The sequence below is a fragment of the Ceratotherium simum genome, chromosome 16, assembly GCF_057802395.1.
Source record: "Ceratotherium simum simum isolate JZ-2026a chromosome 16, ASM5780239v1, whole genome shotgun sequence".
Taxonomy (NCBI): Eukaryota; Metazoa; Chordata; class Mammalia; order Perissodactyla; family Rhinocerotidae; genus Ceratotherium; species Ceratotherium simum.
The window spans coordinates 45,277,326-45,298,697 of record NC_141915.1 but is presented as its reverse complement, the minus strand read 5'-3'; the positions used below and the strand labels follow the sequence as shown (position 1 = coordinate 45,298,697).

The following is a 21,372-nucleotide window of genomic DNA, read 5'->3' as shown; positions in this document are numbered from 1 at the left end:
TATGCACATTCTGTAGATTTTATAATCCTGGGTGATGTATGTACCTCCCTGTAGTGATAGATGATAACTTTGTTCTTTTGAGTTTCTTAGGAATATGACAACTCATATTTTGTTCCTCAGAGAAGAATATGCTGGCATCCATCATCAATGACAACTGAAAGACCTGGTGTGGTGTCTTCAATCACTGATGCCAGATGGTCAACATTCCTAAGCCCCTCCTTCATAGCCTACTAGTCCTATATAACTGCTTAAACTTTGTGCTTGTGTAAGATGGTCTTTGGGACATGAGTCTACCATCTTCCAATTTTGCTGACTAATTGAATAAACCCCTTTCTCAAGCACTGACTCATCTTGCAACTGATTGGCTTCAAGGTTGTGGCAAGCAGAACAAGCCCTTGCTCAGTTACATCTATACTGACAGAAAGAATATCAGTGGTTGCCTGGGGATGAGGAGGAGGAGGATGGGGAAAGGCAGGAGAGATTACATACGGACATGAGGAAGCTTTGGGGGTGAGGGATGTGTTCATTATCCTCATTGTGATGATAGTCTCATAGGTGTGTGTGTATGTCAAAACTGATCAAATTGTGCACTTTTATTATAAAAATAGACAATTTTTGTATATCATTTATACTTCATAACACTATTTAAAAAATAATAATAAGGACAAAAGATGATGCAAACCATAACAAATATCTAAAATGAAATATTGATTGACTCACCTTCAAATTCAGGAGCTGGCTTACTTGTGTTCAAAGTCTCCAAAATTTGTTTGAGACTTACTTCACTAGTTTCTAAAAAGTAAAGTACAAGGATTACGAAATGGCAAAGTGTTAATGCTAATAATAATTTAATAACCATGACAGGGAGTGGGGGATGGGAAAATTTTGTAATTTCTTAAAATTAGCTGGATAAAAACTAGTTAATTAAAAGTGTTTTACCTGGAATCTGTTCCCTCAAAACAAGAAAAAAATTTGAATTATATTAATTTATTTGGCTTAAATAATTAAATTTGATGTATATATTTTATAGATTTCATGCCAGATAAACAGGGGGTGTCTCTTAAAAATATTTCCAGAAGAAAAAAATATTAATTTTAATTAGTTCTCAATATATTTCTAAGAACTAGTTTATCTAAAATATACACATACACAACAGACATCCCAAGCACACAGTAAAACTAGGACTTCATTAAGCTCAACATAGATTGCTCTTTCAAAAAAGACTCACCATCAATAGATGCTTCATTCAGAATCTCCTGGAATATCTTGTTGCTTAATGGAATTCCAGCACTTAAGAGTTGGGAGTTCAGTTTATTTACAGGCATCTTATCATTTCTGATCTTATCAAGAGTTGTAATCTCTTTAAATAAATCTGTAAATACATGAAGAATAGAGAACAGACGACGAAGTTGAGGCAAAGCCCTTTTTAAGGCTTAACACCCTATAGCCTACAGAGAACTAGGTATATTACAGAAGGAAATCTGAGTTAAAGGACTCTTAAAATATATCAGTGGACTTTGTTTTTAGAAGTCAATTAGGGCCGGACCCGTAGCTTAGCGGTTAAGTGCGCGCGCTCCGCTGCTGGCGGCCTGGGTTCAGATCCCAGGCGCGTACCGACGCACTGCTTCTCCAGCCATGCTGAGGCCGCGTCCCACATACAGCAGCTAGAAGGCTGTGCAGCTATGACATACAACTATCTACTGGGGCTTTAGGGGGAAAAAAAATAAAAAATTAAAATTAGAAGTCAATTAAACAATAAACAAAATTTAACATACCCCTAACCAGGTAAAAGTTGAATTTCTATGAAATTTTTGTAAAAGTCTACTTTTATTCATTAACCATTTCCCCTCAAGGGTGTTTCTTCTACATGCTCCAGTCTTTCATAGACTGCAAAGCATTTCAAGAACAGTTAGGCACTACCTCTTAGAATGAGGTCAAGTAGCAGAAATAGAAGCCAGGTAGTTGGGGAAAGGAAAACTTTGAAAAAGATACATAAATCTGCTATGGACTGAAAAACACTTAGTCATACCTTATCCTAGCATTAGAGAGTCTTTCTTTCTTATCAGTCTACCTACTAGTTTTAGATGCACTAGATCCTCTTTTGTACTTTTTTACATGTTTCACTACAGATGAGGAAAATAAACGTGGAAATTAATAGAGGTGGGAGAAGACTGTATTAGCGTAATGGGGGGGGGAATTTGTACCTTTATAATGAAGAATATACTGAGACAAATTATTTGCTTTAAGAAAGCATACTCTAGATGTGTAATACTAAATAATTCATTATAGTCAAAGCATAGATTGAATATGGTAAAGAATAAGAAAGCAGATTACAACATCTCAAATAAAGCAAAGAAAACTTAATGAAAGTATTAAAAATACAGGGCAAAACAAACTATATTTTAGAAAAAGTAGAATACCATAGAATGATCTTAGAAACTTATTTTTAAGTTTCATTCTTCTACTATACCTACTGTTGAATGATAGTGATGATTTAGGTGAATTTGTGAAAGCATCAATTACATCTTTTAAGATCATTTTTCTTTCTGTAAAGTTAAGAAATAAAGAAGAGTTTAAATAAAGCAGATTTTAAACTCATTAAGGCAAGGATCTGGTATTGTTTTAACATTATCCCATTCAGCTTTCAAACTTCTGTGACCACAATTCACAGTAGGAAATACATTTAGATCACGAGCACACACACAAACACACACAAATAGAAATAAAAGTTTTATGAAACAATACTTAACCCTTACTATGTGATGCACTCTGATATCTTCTAGTGAATTTCACATTATTCCATTTCATTTTTAAATGCTACTCAGGACTTACTAAATTTATTTCACAACCCATTATGTGGCCCACAGTTTAAAAAACTATACACAGGCTATACAGCACAAAAATATATACACAGTAATTTTCATTAAAAACTATCAATACCCGTAAAGAGTATGAAAGGATGCATAGGGCCACTCCCTGCAGAGATGCTTTACACAACAAAGACAGCAAAGGAATAGAAAAAGTTTTTTAAAAATTCCTTTAGAAAAAAGTTCTGTTTGGTAAAAAAGCAGAGAAATTCAACTTTTTTTTTTACTATCACCACTGCCTACTTAACACTGAAACAAACAAAAACTGTGCATAAAAGCAAATTTATAAAGCTCAGAATCTCCTTTCCAAGTTAAATAAAAACCCTTAGGAAATCTAATAGTCAAATCTCAATTTCTTCTGATTTATCCATAATGTCACACATACATATTTCTTATTCTTTGGGATGACAGGGTTCAGGTCACACTGCTCCCAAAATATGGTACCTTAGCACATTGAATTTTTTAAGCTGAAGAGATTTGAGAACTGGCAGGTGCAGGAAGGACTCTGATCTCCCCCTTCTCACCTGAAGCAGGTCATAAGACCTTCAGGGGAGAGGTGCGTTTGCTATACCCAGAGGAAAGGAGCATCCTTATCTCTGAAGACGGAGGGTCAGAGGGGCACCGAGAGGAATTCGAATAAACAGGCCTTCCTAAGTTTCCCCCAGTTCACTACCCTTAGCTCATATCATTTTGTCCTATCACATCTTTCCACAAGTTTCCACTCTTCATCAAACCTGGCATTAAAACGTTCAAGTTTAACTGCTTCTTTGGGTCTTCATTTCTTCATGAATGTTCTCGTGTCATGTAAAATTTACATTAAATATATTTGTATGCTTTTCTCTTGTTAATCTGTCTTTTGTTAAAGAGCTCCAGCTAAGAACCTAGAAGGGTAGAAGGAAAAAAATTTTTTTCCACCCCTACAGGGGCCTGCTTCAGAGATCACGAGCTGATAGCCCACAGAGTGAAAATAGCTGAGATTCAGTCATGTTCGTTGTCGTAGAGAGTGCTGTTTTTTTCTAAATTTGAATTTAACTCTCTTAATATGTGCTCCCAAGTTACCCCACAGTCCTCATCACTTCCAAAGTCGTCTTTATTTTATCATCTGTTGGATAGATTCCTATGGCATTTAAATTTTGTTGAAGATCAGAAATGGCTGTAAGTTCATTTTTGTGAATGTTTATGTCGTAAAATTGATCTTTATCTCCTGGGAAGAGATAACCACCTTCAGTTAGAGAGGAATTTTCATGTTTTTCCTTTATATTTTAAAGATAAGTGGGGGGCCGGCCCCGTGGCTTAGTGGTTAAGTGCGCGCGCTCCGCTGCTAGCGGCCTGGGTTCGGATCCCGGGCGCGCATCAACCTACCGATTCTCCGGCCATGCTGAGGCCCGTCCCACATGCAGCAACTAGAAGGATGTGCAACTATGACATACAACTATCTACTGGGGCTTTAGGGGAAAAAAATAAATAAATAAAAATCTTTAAAAAAAAAAAAAGATAAGTGGGAAAAATCTTCCAACATACAAAATTATACTTAAGAAAAAAGACAGTATTTGTATTTATTTATGTACTGCCCTGTTCCTAAAATAATTTAAAATAGGTAACAAGAAATACAGACAAAAAAGTTTAAATGTAAGTAAGGAAATTGGGGGAAAGAAACAGAAGAGCAAGAAAAATGAGACAAAACAGAGCAATAGACAAAGTACTTTCCATAAGGTCATATACATAGATTTTGCAACAATACCAAATGTGCATACATCTAACAAGAGCCTTCAAAATACGTAAAGTCACAATCGACAGAATTAAAGGGAGGAATAAATGAGCCTATAATCAGAGTTGGAGATTTGAACACTTTGCACTTAGTAACTAATAGAACAAGTAGAATAAACATCAGTAAGAATTAGAAGATTCAACCAAACTAGCAAACAATCTTATCGAATTGATATTTGTAGAACACGACCCAACAACAATAGAACGTACATTCTTTCAAGAGCGCATGGAATATTCACCTAGATAGACCACATGCTGGACTTGAAAACAAATCTTAATGAATTTAAATTGTGCAAAATATATTCTCTGACCAAGGTATATTAAATTAGAAATCAATAATAATAAGATATCTAGAAAATGTCCAAATATTTGGAAATTAAAAAGTACACTTCTAAATTACCCATAGTTCAAAGAAGATATCATAAGATGAATTAGAATATATTTTAACTAAGTAGTTATCAAAGCACGATATATAAAAATTTGTGAGGTACAGTGAAAGAAGTACTCAGATAAAAATTTGCAGCTTTAAATGTTGGAAAGGTATAAAATCAGTGATCTAAGCTTCCATCTTAATCAGCTAGCAAAAGAAGAGTAAATTAAGCCCCCCAAAATAAAGACCAAGTAACACTGAAAATAAGAATATGAACCAATGAAAGAGAAAAATTAACAAAATCAACCTTCTGGGCCGGCTCTGTGGCTTAGCGGTTAAGTGCGCGCGCTCTGATGCTGGCGGCCCGGGTTCGGATCCCGGGAGCGCCCGGAGGCACCACTTCTCCGTCCAACGCGAGGCCGAGTCCCGCGTACAGCAACTAGAAGGATGTGAACCTATGACATACAACTATCTACTGGGGCTTTGGGGGGAAAAAGCTGAATAAATAAAATCTTTAAAAAAAAAATAAAATAAAATAAAAATAAAAATAAAAAAAAAAAAAAAAAAAAAAAAACAAAATCAACCTTCTAATGAAATGATTAATAAAGTTGATTAACTCCTATTCATTAAGAATAAAAAAGAAAAAAAATTACACAAACATCAGGAAAAAAAAAAGGACATCACACTACAGATATCAAAAGGATAATAAGGGGAGATTATGAACTTCTTTATGCCAATAAATTTGACAAATTAGATGAAATAAATTTCTAGAGAGACAACTACACTTATAGAAAGTATATTTCTTCTTTGTAACATTTATCAAGATAAAATGTGGTATATACATACAATGAAATATTATTTGGCAATAAAAAGAAATGAAGTACTAATACCTCCTACAACATGGACAAACCTTGAAAACATGCTAACTGAAATAGTTGGTCACACAGGATCACACATCATATGATTCCGTTTACATGAAATGTCCAGAATGAACAAATCAACAGAGACAGAAAGTAGATTAGCACTTGCCCAGAAATGGGAGAGGGGAGACAAATGTGGGAGTGACATTCCCCTAAGTCTAAAGGGTGCAAGGTTTCTTTGTGGGGTAATGAAAATGTTCTAAAATTGATTTTGGTGATGGATGCACAACTATGTGAATATATAAAAAGCCATTGAACTGTATACTTTTTTTTTTTTTTTGGTGAGGAAGATTGGCCTGAGTTAACATCTGTTGCCAATCTTTCTCTTTTCACTTGAGGAAGAGTGGCCCTGAGCTAACATTCGTGCCAATCTTCCCCTATGTTGTATGTGGGATGCTGCCACAGCATGGCTTGATGAGTAGTGTAGGTCCACCCCCAGGGTCTGAACCTGCGAGCCCCGGGCTGCCAAAGTCGAGCACATGAACTTAACCACTACGCCACTGGGCCAGCCCTGAACTGTATACTTTTAATGGGTGAATTGTGTAAGTTATATCACAAGAAAACTGTTAAATTAAAAAAATAGATCCACACATATATTGTTAACTGATTTTTGTAAAGATACAAAGGCAATTATGTGGAGAAAGGATAGTCTTTCAAATAAATGATGCTGTAACAACTGTATATCCACATACAAAATAAAAATGCAATCCATATTTCATACCATAAACAAAAAATATAATGGATAATAGCCCTAAATTTAAAACCTAAAACTATGAAATTTCTAAAATGAAGGTGAAAGCTTTTTAACCTTTAGGTAAAGATTTCTTTACCTAAAAAATTTAATTTAACTTAATTTAAAAATTAAATTAAAGATTAGGTAAAGATTTCTTACATACATATGTGTCCTCAATGCTTCATGTCAAGGGATTCATGATGTGGATATATCTTATTTCTGGTGATGTTCACCTTGATCTCTCGATTAAGGTGGTTTCTGCCAGGTTTCTCCACTGTAAATTTATCATCTTTCCCTTTGTAGTTAATAAATATCTTGAAGGAGATACCTTGAAACTACATTTTAAATCCTATTTCTCAGGGCTGGCCTGGTGGCACAAGCGGTTAAGTGCGCATGCTCCGCTGCGGCAGCCTGAGGTTCACCGGTTCGGATCCCGGGCGCCAACCAATGCACTGTTTGTCAAGTCATGCTGTGGCGGTGTCCCATATAAAGTGGAGGAAGATGGGCACAGATGTTAGCCCAGGGCCAGTCTTCCTCAGCAAAAAGAGGAGGATTGGTAGATGTTAGCTCAGGGCTGATCTTCCTCACAAAAAATAAATAAATAAATAAATAAATAAATCCTATTTCTCCCCAAACTGTCACCCATTAATTTTAGCATCTATCAGTGATTCCTGTCTGCAACAACTATTACTTTGGTATTTGCCTATTGGTGATTTTCTATTTCTCTTCTTCCTTCTACATGTATTCATTGGAATTCTACTATAAGAAAGAGCTGTCCCTTCTCTCCATTTATTTATTTAGTTCATTTTTATTTATATTATATGGACTCATGAGCATTTATTTTATTCTATGACTTACAACCCAATTCTAGAAGTATTTATTTTGTTGCTGAAATTTTTCCAAATTTGGCCATAAGGAGCTTTTTCAGATTGACTCTTATATTCTTTGGACAAGCTGTCATCTTTTTTTGAGTACTTTCTTACTCACTGGCACCACAAGATGTTCCAAACTGATCTTCTATTTTCCCTTTCCCAACCACTTCTCAACCATTTCTCCCAGGTGCCCTGGTGTTTACAAACTAAAGTCTGGATGCTAGGTACACATTACTGTTGATGTATCATTGCTTCTAGGATCTCTCAGTGAACAGAACTAGGAAATATATATGTGTATTACATTTTTAAGAACACAGAAGCCTTATTTTATAGAATGTTCCTCATTCTAAGTCTGTTTGATGTTTCTTTATGATTAGATTCAAAGTATGCCTCCCAGGCTGTAAGGCCACATAAGTGATTTTGCGTCCTTGTCAGGGAATCATATTCGAAGACACATTATGTCCACCTGCTTCTTATTGATGTCATAAATTTTCATCAACTGATCAAGGTTTTGTCTGGTTACCATTTCCTTCTTTTAACTAAAAAGCAGTCTGTAGAGAGACTATGCAAATATCCTGCTCCCCACTGAAATTTCCCCCTAGATGTTAGCATCCATCGATAATTCTTGCTTGAAACAATCTTTACTATCATGGTTTAAAATGGTGATTTTTCCCCAGCTTTATTGAGATGTAATGACATATAACATTGTGTAAGTTTAAGGTGTACAACGTGTTGATTTGATACATTTATATATCATAAAATGATTACCATAAAATGGTGATTTTCGAGTTCCATTACTCCCTCTATCTTTATCAGTAGCCATGCTACTATAAAAAAGAGCCCTCTCTTGTTCCCTTTTCATTCATTCATTCATTCCTTTAGCTATTTATAATCAATGTGGACACATGGATTCCTATTTTTTTCACTGGAATATAATCTGTTACTGCTTTCATTTATTTTAACACTCAAATTGTCTCAGATTTGGCTAGTGGAAGACCCTTCAAGCTGACTCCTATGTTCTTTTGACATACCATCAACGTTTTTCTAGCACTTCCTTATTTTCTAGCATAAGAAGTTCCAGGCTCATCTTATACCTTTAGTGCTCCAGGCTGCGAATCAGCTATTTATCCAGAGCCCTAATACAATTGGGGAATTGTATTCAGAAACCAAGATCAAGTTGATAAGTGTGTTCATTGGCCTTGGAGCTTCATTGCTTCTAGGACCATTGAGCAAACAGAGCTAAGAATACATATATATTTTATAAATCATAAGTTCATACTGATAACTCCAATTTCAATCTAACCCCACAAGGTAGTTCTTGTCTTGCCTCAATCCATATTTATATTTTCCTTCTCCCATAGTAAGAAGCTAGCTCCCCAATATGTCAATACATTTACTCACTTAATCATATATGCTATACTTATACCACTGTATAAAACAATTCTATTAAGAAGAGTCAAATATTTGCCTATAGTTCTGTTTTCCTCCTAGACTGAGGGTATATAGTTAAAGCACTGTTTTCAAAATTATACCCCTTGTAACTATGTTATTTGTTTGAAATATGGCTTGTTTCTATTTGCATTCAGCTTTAGAGTTTTTAGGATTCTCAAATATGTAGAGCATTAACATGATCCCAAAACTAAAACCAAACAAAAAAGTATTCTGAGGAGTGTCACTCCTTCCCAAATTGCTTCTACCTAGTCCCTCCACCTACTTTGTAGGTAACCAATTTCATTGTTTTCCAGTTTATTCTTCCTGTATTTAAAAGTAAGAAGATACATGTATATTTTCACATTCCCCTTCTTTCTCCAAAAGGTAGTATACTCTATGTATATGCTTTTTGTTTTGTACTTTGCTTTTTTAAAGTAACAAGATATCTTGGAAATCTCTCCATATCAGTTCACAGAAATCTTACTCATTCTTTTTTTATAGTTGCACAATACTCTATTATATATAAATCATATAGTTTATTCAACTAATCTCCAATGTTTATGCATTATGTATTTTCCATTATTTTGCAATTTCAAATAATGTTGTAATGAATACCTTATGCACCTGTATTTTCATGTTTTTGGAGGGTATCTTCAGAGTAAATTTCTAGAAGTGGGATTGCTGAGTCAAAAGGTAAACACATATGTAGTTGTGTTAGATATTGCCAAATTCCCTTCATAAGAATGGTAGCATTTTACATGCCCACCAGCAATACATAAGTGCCTTTTTCCCCACAACCTGACAAACAGAATATGTTATTAAGCTTTTGAATTTTTCCCAATTTTTGCCAATGGGTAAGAAAGTGTATCTCTGTTTTAATTTGCATACTTCTTATTAAGAGTGAAATTGAACATTTCGATATATTTATAGGCCATTTTATATCCTTTTTATGATTTGCATATTCATATTTTTTGCCCATTTTTAATAATATTTCTTCCATGATATACACTGCAAATAGTTTCTCCCATTTTGTTATTTGTCCTTTGACTTTACTCATGGTATTGTATTGATAGATAAAAGTTTTGGGTTTTTTCTTTTAATCTTTCCAAGACCAATGTCAAAGAGCTTACCGCCTCTTTTCTTCTAGGATTTTTATGGTTTCAGGTTTTACATTCAAGTCTTTTATCCATTTTGAGTTAGATTTTGCATATGGTGTAAGATAGTAGTCCAGTTTCATTCTTTTGCAGAGGGCTTTCCAGTTTTCCCAACACTATATATTGAAGAGACTGTACTTTGCCCATTGCATATTCTTGGCTTCTTCTTCTTAAATTAATTGACCATATATGCAAAGGTTTATTTCTGGACTCTGTTCTGTTTCATTGATCCACATGTCTATTTTTATGCCAATACCATAGAGTTTTGACTACTATAGCTTTATAATATAATTTAAATTAGGAAGTGTGATGCCTGTAGCTTTGTTGTTCTTTCTCAAGATTTCTTTGGCAATTGGGATCTTTTGTGGAACTAATGGAACTTTTATGGAACTAATTTTGGAACTTTTGAAACTAATGGAACTTTTATGGAACTAATTTTATTAGTTCCATAAAATTTTAGGATTATTTGTTCTATTTCTGTGAAAAATGCCACTGGGATTTTCATAGGGATTGCATTGAATCTGTAGATTGCTTTGGGTAGTATGGACATTATAACAATATTAATTCTTCCAACCCTTGAGCATGGAATATCTTTTTATTTATTTGTGTCTATTTGAATTTCTTTCTCCAATGTCCTACAGTTTTCAGTGTACAGGTCTTTCACCTCTTTGGTTAAAGTTATTCCCAGGTATTTTTTTTTACGAATTTTGTAATTGTTTTCTTAATTTATCTTTCTGATAGTTTGTTATAAGTGAATAGAAATGCAACTGATTTTGCTTTTGTTTTTGGTTTATTTTGGTAACATTTTATAACATTGTATAAATTTCAGGTGTACATCATTATACTTCTATTTCTGCATGGATTACATCATGTTCTCATGTTCACCACTCAAATACTAATTACAATCCATCACCACATACATATGCCTATTTATCCCTTTCAACCTTCTCCCTCCCCCCTTCGACTCTGGTAACCACCAATCCAATCTCTGTCTCTATGTGTTTGTTTGTTTGTTGTTGTCTCCTACTTGATGAGTGAGATCATACGGTATTTGACTTTCTCCCTCTGACTTATTTCACTTTGCATAATACCCTCAATGTCCATCCATGTTGTCACAAATGGCTGGATTTCATCGTTTCTTATGGCTGAGTAGAATTCCATTGTGTATATGTACCACATCTTCTTTATCCATTCTTCCCTTGATGGGCACTTAGGTTGCTTCCATGTCTTGGTTATTGTGAATAACGCTGCAATGAACAGAGGGGTTCATGTATCTTTATGCATTGGTGTTTTCCCATTCTTTGGATAAATACCCAGCAGTGGAATAACTGGATCGTATAGTAGTTCTATCCTTAATTTTTTGAGGAATCTCCATACTGTTTTCCATAGTGGCTGCACCAGTTTGCACTCCCACCAGCAGTGTATGAGAGTTCCCTTCTCTCCACATTCTCTCCAACACTTGTTGTTTCCTGTCTTGTTAATTAAAGCCATTCTGACGGGCGTGAGCTGATATGTCATTGTAGTTTTGATTTGCATTTCCCTGATAGTTAATGATGTTGAACATCTTTTCATGTGCCTGTTGCCCATCTGTATATCTTCTTCAGAGAAATGTCTGTTCAGGTCTTTTGCCCACTTTTTAATTGGGTTGTTAGTTTTTTTCTTGTTGAGATGCATGAGTTCTTTATATATTTTGGAGATTAACCCCTTATCACATGTATGGTTTGCAAATATCTTCTCCAAATTGTTAGGTTGTCTTTTCGTTTTGTTGATGGTTTCCTTTGCCGTGCAGAAGCTTTTTAGTTTGATGTAGTCCTATTTGTTTATTTTTTCCATTGTTTCTCTTGCCCAGTCAGACATGGTGCTTGAAAATATGTTGCTAAGACTGATGTTGAAGAGCATACTGCCTATGTTTTCTTCTAGAAGCTTCATTGTTTCAGGTCTGACATTCAAGTCTTTAATCCATTTTGAGTTAATTTTTGTGTGTGGTGTAAGGTAATGGTCTATTTTCATTGTTTTGCATGTGGCTGTCCAGTTTTCCCAACACCATTTGTTGAAGAGACTTTCCTTTCTCCATTGTATGTTCTTGCCTCCTTTATTGAAGATTAGCTGTCCACAGATGTGTGGGTTTATTTCTGGGCTTTGGATTCTATTCCATTGATCTGTGTGTCTGTTTTTGTGCCAGTACCATGCTGTTTTGGTTACTATAGCTTTGTAGTATATTTTGAAATCAGGGAGTGTGATACTTCTAGCTTTGTCCTTTTTTCTCAGGATTCCTTTAGCTATTTAGGGTCTTTTGCTGTCCCATATAAATTTTAGGATTCTTTGTTCTATTTCTGTGAAAAATGTTGTTGGAACTTTGACAGGGATTGTGTCGAATCCATAGATTGCTTTAGGAAGTATGGACATCTTAACTATGTTAATTCTTCCAATCTAAGAGCACGGAATATCTTTCCATTTCTTTGTGTCTTCTTCAGTTTCTTTCAGCAATGTTTTATAGTTTTCACTGTACAGATCTTTCACCTCTTTGGTTAAGTTTATACCTAGGTATTTTATTCTTTTTGTTGCAATTATAAATGGGATTGTATTCTTAATTTCTCTTTCTGCTACTTTGTTGTTAGTGTATAGAAATACAACTGATTTTTGTATGTTGATTTTGTATCCTGCAACTTTACCATATTTGTTTATTACTTCTAAAAGTTTTTTGGTGGATTCTTTAGGGTTTCTATATATAAAATCATGTCATCTGCAAATAGTGACAGTATCACTTCTTCCCTTCCAATTTGGATCCCTTTTATTTCTTTTTCTTCCCTGATTGAACTGGCTAGGACTTCCAATACTATGTTAAATAGGAGGGGTGAGAGTGTGCACCCTTGTCTGGTTCCTGTTCTTAGAGGGATAGCTTTCAGTTTTTCACCATTGAGGACGATATTAGCTGTGGGTTTGTCATACATGGCCTTTATTATGTTGAGGTACTTTCCTTCTATCCCCATTTTATTCAGAGTTTTTATCATAAATGGATGCTGTATCTTGCCAAATGCTTTCTGTGCATCTATTGAGATGATCATGTGATTTTTATTCTTCATTTTATTAATGTGGTGTATCATGTTGACTGATTTGAGAATGTTGAACCATCCCTGCATCCCTGGAATAAATCCCACCAGTTCAATTTTAATATATTGTTGTATGCGATTTGCTAGTATTTTGTTGAGGATTTTTGCATCGATGTTCATCAGTGATACTGGCCTGTAATTCCCTTTTTTTGTGTTGTCCTTATCTGGTTTGGTATCAAGGTAATGTCAGCTTTGTAGAATGAGTTAGGGAGCTATCCCCCTCCTCAATTTTTTGGAAGAGTTTGAGAAGGATAGGTATTAAGTCTTCTTTGAATTTTTGGTAGAATTCACCAGGGAAGCTGTCTGGTCCTGGACTTTTATTTTGGGGGAGGTTTTTGATTACAGTTTTGATCTCCTTACTGGTGATTGGTCTATTCAAATTCTCTATTTCTTCTTGATCCAATTTTGGAAGGTTGTATGATTCTAAAAATTTATCCATTTCTTCCAGATTGTCAAATTGGTTGGCATATAGCTTTTCATAGTATTCTCTTATAATCTTTTGTATTTCTGAGGTGTCCTTTGCAATTTCTCCTCTTTCAATTCTGATTTTACTTATTTGAGCCCTCTCTCTTTTCTTCTTGGTGAGTCTAACTAAAGATTTGTCAATTTTGTTATCTTTTCACAGAACCAGCTCTTGGTTTTATTAATTTTTTCTATTGTTTTTTTAGTCTCTATTTCATTTATTTCTGCTCTGATTTTTATCATTTCCCTTCTTCTACTGATTTGAGGCTTTGTTTGTTCGTCTTTTTCCAGTTCCTTTAGGTGCATTGTTAGATTGTTTATTTGAGATTTTTCTTGTTTGTTGAGATAGGCCTGTATTTTTATAAACTTCCCTCTTAGAACAGCTTTTGCTGTATCCCATAAGTTCTGGCATGTCATATTTTCATTTGTCTCCAAGTATTTTTTGATTTCTTCTTTGATTTCTTCTTTGACCCAATCATTGCTCAGTAGCATTTTGTTTAATCTCCACATATTTGTGGCTTTTCTGATTTTCTTCCTATAGTTGATTTCTAGTTTCATACTGTTGTGGTCAGAAAAGATGCTTGGTATTATTTCAATCTTCTCAAATTTATGGAGACTTGTTCTGTAGCCTAATATGTGATCAATCCTGGAGAATGTTCCATGTGCATTTGAAAAGAATGTGTATGCTTCAGTTTTTGGATGGAATGCTCTGTATATATCTACAAGGTCCACGTGTTCTAGTGTGTCATTTAAGGCCAATGTTTTCTTATTGATGTTCTGTTTGGATGATCTATCCGTTGGTGTAAGTGGAGTGTTAACGTCCCCTACTATTATTGTGTTACTGTCTACTTCTCTTTTTATGTCTGTTAATAATTGCTTTATATATTTAGGTGCTCCTGCATTGGGTGCATAGATATTTACAAGTGTTATGTTCTCTCGTTGGATCATTCCCTTGATCATTATGGAGTGCCCTTCTTTGTCTCTTGTTACAGTTTTTGTTTTAAAGTCTATTTTGTCTGATATGAGTACTGCTACCCCAGCTTTCTTTTCATTGCCATTAGCATGCAGTATCTTTTTCCATCCCTTTACTTTCAGTTTGTGAGTGTCTTTAGGTCTGAAATGTGTCTCTTATATGCAGCAAATATATGGGTCTTGCTTTTTTTATCCAGTCAGCCACCCTATGCCTTTTAATTGGAGCAATTAGTCCATTAACATTTAATGTAGCTATTGATAAGTATGTACTTACTACCATGTTTTAACTTTTTTTCCTTGGTGTTTTAGTGTTCTCCTCTGTTCCTTTCTTCTTCTCTTGCTCTCTTCCCTTGTGGTTTGATGGCTTTCTTTAGTATTATGTTTGGGTTCCTTTCTCTCAGTTTTTTGTGTATTTATTATAGGTTTCTGGTTTGTGATTACCATGGGGTTCATATATAGTAACCTACATATATAACAGTCTATATTAAGTTGATAGTCTCTTTAATTTGACCTCTGTCTGAAAGCTTTACTCTTTAACTCCCCTCCTCCCACAGTTTACGTTTTTGATATCATATCTAACCTCTTTTTTGTGCATTTGTATCCATTACCCTCTTATCATGGAAATAGATAATTTTTCCTATTTGTGGTCTTCTCTTTCCCCCTTAAATAAGTCCCCTTAGCATTTCTTGTAGTACTGGTTTCTTGGTGACAAACTCCTTTAATTTTTGCTTGTCTGGGAAACTTTTTCTCTCTCCTTCCATTTTGAATGATAACCTTGCTGGGTAGAGTATTCTTGGCTGTAGGTTTTTTCCTTTTAGCACTTTAAATATATCATGCCACTCTCTTCTAGCCTGTAAGGTTTCTGCTGAGAAGTCAGCTGATAGCCTTATGGGGTTTCCTTTGTATGTAACTTGTCTTTCTTTTGTGGCTTTTAGGATTCTCTCTTTATCTTTAATTCTGGACATTTTAATTATGATGTGTCTTGGTTTGGGCCTCTTTGGGTTTATCTTGTTTGGTGCTCTCTGTGCTTCCTGTACCTGGATGTCTGTTTCCTTCCTTAGGTTAGGGAAGTTTTCAGCAATTATTTCTTCAAATTCATTTTCTGCCCCTTTGTCTCGCTCTTCTCCTTCTGGGACACCTATAACACCAATATTAGTGTGCTTGATGTTGTCCCAGAGGTCCCTTAGACTGTCTTCACTCTTTTTTTTGTTTGTTTGTTTGTCTTCACTCTTTTTAATTCTTTTTTCTTTTATCTGTTCAGCTTGGGTGATTTCTTCTAGTCTTTCGTCCAGCTTGCAGATCCGTTCTTCTGTATCTACTCTGCTTTTGTGTCCCTCTCGTGAATTTTTCATTTCCAGTATTGTATTCTTCATTTCTGATTGGTTCTTTTTTATATCTTCCATTTCTTTGTTGACATTCTCACTGAGTTCATCCATTCTTCTACCAAGATCAGTGAGCATCCTTAACACTCTTTGTTTGAAATCTCTCTGTTGGGTAAATTGCTCATTTCTGTTTTGCTTAGTTCCTTTTCTGGGTTTTGTCCTGTTCCCTTACTTGGAACGTATTCCTTTGCCTCCTCATTTTGCCTCTTTCCCTGTGCTTGTGTCTATGTATTAGGTAGGTCGGTTATGTCTCCTACTCTCGGAGAGGTGACCTTATATAAGTGATGCCTTAGGTGGCCTGGCAGTGTGCTTCTCTCTCCTCTCCAGTTGCAAATGTTCCAGGAGTGACCCCTGTGTGGGCTACATGTGTCCTTCTGTTGTGGCGGGGTTGTTCTTCCCGTAGCTGCCCAGGGAGGCTGAGCTATGCCCCCAGCCAGCTGTTGTAATGCTCAGCTGCATGTAGTTGTTGTGTGCCCTTCAGTCTCTTTATTGGGTGTGGGGTGTCCCAGGACAGTTGGCTGCAAGGTCTAATAGCACATTCCTGTTGCTGTATTTCTATTAAGTGACTAGGCCCCCAGTGTGGCAGGTTGTTAGGGTCAGGGGCTTACAATTGCTATAAGCCTCTAGTCTTTAGGTCTGATTTTTCTATATCCTGCAACTTTACTGAATTCATTTATTAGTTCTGACAGTTTTTTGGTGGGGTCTTTAGAGTTTTCTATATGTAATATCATGTTGTCTGGAAATAGGGACAGTTTTACTTCTTCCTTTCCAATTTAGATACCTTGATTTCTTCTTTTGCCCAATTGCTCTGGCTAGAACTTCCAATACTATGTTGAATAAAAGTGGCAAGAGTGGGCATCCTTGTCTTGATCCTGATCTTAGAGGAAAAGCCTTCAGTTTTTCACTATTAAATATGTTAGCTATGGGCTTGTCATATATGGCCTTTTATGGTGAGGTACATTCCCTCCATACCCACTTTGTTGAGAAGTTTTATCATAAATGAATGTTATCTACTATAACTTGATATTTGGCAGTTTCTATCAATTTGTTTTTTTTTTAAAGATTTTATTTATTTTATTTTTCCCCCCAAAGCCCCAGTAGATAGTTGTATGTCATAGCTGCACATCCCTCTAGTTGCTGTATGTGGGACTCGGCCCCAGGATGGACGGAGAAGTGGTGCCTCGATGCGCACCCGGGATCCGAACCCGGGCCACCAGCATTGCAGCACGCGCACTTAACCACCAAGCCACAGGGCCGGCCCTCTATCAATTTGAATATACACTTACCATAGATCCCAGCAATCCCACTCCTAGGAATTTAACTAACAGAAATGAAAACATGTTCACACAAAAACCTGTACATAAATGTTTATAGCAGCTTCATTCACAATCACCAAAAACCAGAAACAACTCAATAGTCCATCAACTGGTAAATTGATAAATTATGGTATATTCAAATAATGGAATACTACTCATCCATAAAAAGAAACAAACAACATGAAAAAATTGATGAATGTAAAATATATCATGCTTGGGGTGGCCCGGTGGTGTAGTGGTTAAGTGTCCATGCTCCGCTTCCGTAGCCCAGGGTTCGCAGATTCGGACCCTGGGCGCGCACCGACGCACCATTTGTCAAGCCATGCTGTGGCGGCATCCCATATAAAGTAGAGGCAGATAGGCACGGATGTTAGCCCAGGGCCAATCTTCCTCAGCAAAAAGAGGAGGACTGGCATCGGATGTTAGCTCAGGGCTAATCTTCCTCACAAAAACAAATAAATAAATAAGTTAAATTAAAACAAAAAAATTTTAAAAAAAACTTTCCACCTTTTAAAAAAAAAAATATATATATATATATTATGCTTGGTAAAAGAAGCCAGATTCAAGCTATCTTCATATTTTATGATTTCATTTACATGACATTCCAGAAAAAGCAAAACTATAGAGACAAAGAAAGGATCAGTGGTTACCAGGGGCTGAGGGTTAGGGGAACAGATGGACTACAAAAGGACACAAAGGAACTTTTGGGGTGATATATCCTATGTGCTGTTTAGTAATGATTACATGATATTATTTTCAAGAATTCAAAGAACTGTATACCTAAAAAGGGTGAATTTTACTATATGTAAATTATACCTCCATAAACATAAATTTGCAGAAAAAAATGTAGTCAAGAGAGTAGATGAAGATACATAAAAAAAGAAGAGATAGTCATAAAATCCACTCTACTAGGTTTGTCCAAAGTTTTAAAAATTATTTTCTATTCATTCATTTTCTAATAAATTCAGAAGTCAGATATACACACTGAATAATCTCAGAGAATAACACATAATCTAGTAATTTTCTAGCACTATCAAAGCAAAACTACCTACAATTTTCAGTTTGGGTTAAGCTTAGCAGTTTTTGCCTTATAATTCAAACAAAAGATATATAATCTAGTATTGCGTTATATTATCTTTATATTGTTTCTTACTTACCTGTGCTTTAATTATCTAATCCTATATTGTTTTAACATGAAAACCACTGTTTGTCTTTGAAATGTGGGCAGTAGATACATATTAAATAAAACTCACCTGTAGCTTCAGGATTTGCCAATGTATTGGAGAGCTTAATCATAAATTCTTGAATGGTAATCTTGCCATTTTCTGTAATGCAAAGCAAAATTTAGATGAAAGAATTACTGTTTCTGAATTAATTAACATAACTGAAGCTAACAGTCAAGTTATAACAAGATTAAAAGCTTGTGAGTCAGCCTGTACTATTCCTTCTTCCTTACCTTCCGCATACATATGATTATCAATTTCTGTTCAATTATTTCCAAATATTTTTTGAATTTATCACTACATTAATTAATGCCTATGCTATTACAACAGCATCTTTAAAAACCTATGACATCAGTCTCACCTCTCTCCATTTATTTGCCACAATGCAGCAAGGGAGATCTTTCTCTTAAAAAAAAAATCTGATCACTCCCCTAAATGAAACCCTTCAGTAGCTTCTAATTGCCCAAAAACTATAGAAAAAAGATAACGTGTTGGAGGTAGAGGGAAAAGGTGTTCCTCTACATACCTTTAGGAATGCATTTTCACTGAGGGTGATTATCGCTCTGAAGGAGAAAAATTGGTTCTTGGAGGAGAAAAATCTTAGATATTACAATGATTTGTGGCCACAGTACATAAACAGATATGTAATATAGCTGTGGTATTAAATGTTCATGAGGTGTGTGAGAGGGGGAGTTGTAAGGAACAAAAATGTCTTAAAAGGCTCTTTAGGGGAGTGATAATGGATAAAAAGGTTAAGAAACACTGCTTTAGAATAATGGTAGCCAGCTCTCCACATGGTCTCTTTCCACATGGTCTCCAAAAACCCATACAAAATAACAAATAAGATAACCCATAGCCCATGCCTACGGCATAACTAAGAGGCAGAATATTACAAACTTTAATTTACATGTAAGTCAAGAAATAAAAATAGGGTCAACACAGTGAGCTCCAGAGCCCACATGGAAGTGGAAAATCAGGTGATAATTTCACAGGACAACAAATGAAGAAGGGTCCTTTAAAGGCAGAACACAGATAATAACAACTGGAGTTCACTCATAAGAAGAGAGTTCCACCTTAAGCGGGGAAATACAAAGAACAGGTCAGAGACCTGATGGATCAGAGCCCTAATCTCCGGGGAACTAAAAGAAAGGGGCTTGGGAATCCACAGGACCAAAGCTGGCATCTCGATGGGGAACAGCATTGCATGGCGTTTGGTGGTAAAGGAAAAGAAGAAAGCAGTTAAAGATGAAGTTCCTACTACATGGTATCAAAATGTTAGAAGCAGCTTCATCTCCCCCACCCCGAAAGGTATCATTTATTAAAGTAAATGTACTTCACTGCAGAAACTGAAGAGGGCACTCTTAAACTGTATAAGCCACCCAACACCTTTAACTCTTCTAAGAACTCAGAATAAAAATGGACAAGAAGATTTGAAATGAGAGCTGACTGAACTAAGAAAATAGATTATGTAGAAACACAAAGTTAACTACAAAATAAAGAGTCAAGTAAAGGTACGCAAGGTAGAACGGATATGACTAAAACTGTAGTAAGTGACATATAGGACAGAAATGAAAAGAATCAAAATAAAAAGGAGGAAGAGAAAACCTATGCCAAAAAAAAAAAAAAGTGCAAAAGTTCAGAGCAAAAGTGACAGATATAAAAGACAAAGGATATCCGATATGTATGTAAATGAAGTCCCTGAAAAAAAAAGTAGAACGATGAAACAGATTTAACTTTTTATTAGAAATTACATGCACAGAATTAGAATAAATATTATCTTTGGGTTCTGAAACATTATTGGTCCACACATAGCCCACTTTTATTTATTTGGTTAACTCAAAAATTTTTATAATATAATAAATACCAGCAAACTTATGCCCAAAACAAAAGCTACCACTTGACAATAATCAGCATCTAACCAGAAGGTTCCCCTTACAAACCCAGCCCTCTGCCTTCTCCAACCCTTCATCATGAGTCCAGTGTTCACCATTCCTTTGCTTTCTTTTTAATGTAATTTTATTGTACACACACACATTCCTAAAATCATCATGGACAATGTCAAACACCTCTAATTTATGATAATTAGCCATATGTGTCTCCACTTCTATGAAATACCTGTTTGACTCTCTTGCTCATTTTTCTTTTGGATTGTTTGTATTTTCATTGGTTGGCTGGAGTTCTTTATTCTTAATACTAATCCTTTGTGAGTTGTGTAAACTGTGAATATTTTCTCAGAGTTGTAACTTACCTTTTCATTTTCTTAAAGGCCTCCTTTGAATAACAAATTACTTACTTTTAATATAGTTAACTTTGTCGATACTCAATTATAGTTAATGCTTTTGTGTATTGTTTAAGAAAGCTTTCCTACCCCCAGATATCCACCTATATTTTCCATTAAATGCTTTAAAGTTTTGTTTTGGACCCTTAAGTCCTTAATCGACTTAGGGTTGAATTTTGCCTACTATGTGAGGTAGTGATACAATTTCATCTTTTTCCATATAAATAAGTATTTTTCCAGCTCTAGTTGGCAAACAGAGCCTTCCTTTCCCCACCCATCTGACACGCCACTCTACATTTATCAAAGTTTCATTCTTGCTTCGGCGGCTGGGGTTCGGTTCCCAGGCACGGACCTACACCACTTGTTAGTGGCCATGTTGTGGCTGTGGCCCACATACAAAACAGAGGAAGACTGGCAACAGATGTTAGCTCAGGGCACATCTTCCTCACCCCCCCAAAAAAAAAAGTAGATGGAGAATTTCAGCAGGGAACTAGAAACCATTTTAAAAATCAAAG

At 35.5% G+C, this 21,372-nt stretch overlaps 1 protein-coding gene across 1 annotated transcript in view; it reads right to left on the bottom strand.

The window, feature by feature from the left end:
* The window catches only part of LOC147915047 (uncharacterized), a 111,770-nt gene that overhangs the window by 72,981 nt on the left and 17,417 nt on the right, over positions 1–21,372 (bottom strand). The window contains exons 7-10 of the mRNA XM_087441351.1: positions 18,610–18,681; positions 2,475–2,546; positions 1,229–1,372; positions 721–792 (exon numbers count right to left, since the gene is read on the bottom strand). Of these exons, the coding sequence (XP_087297477.1) occupies positions 721–792; positions 1,229–1,372; positions 2,475–2,546; positions 18,610–18,681 (360 nt within the window). The remainder of the gene's footprint in view (positions 1–720; positions 793–1,228; positions 1,373–2,474; positions 2,547–18,609; positions 18,682–21,372) is intronic.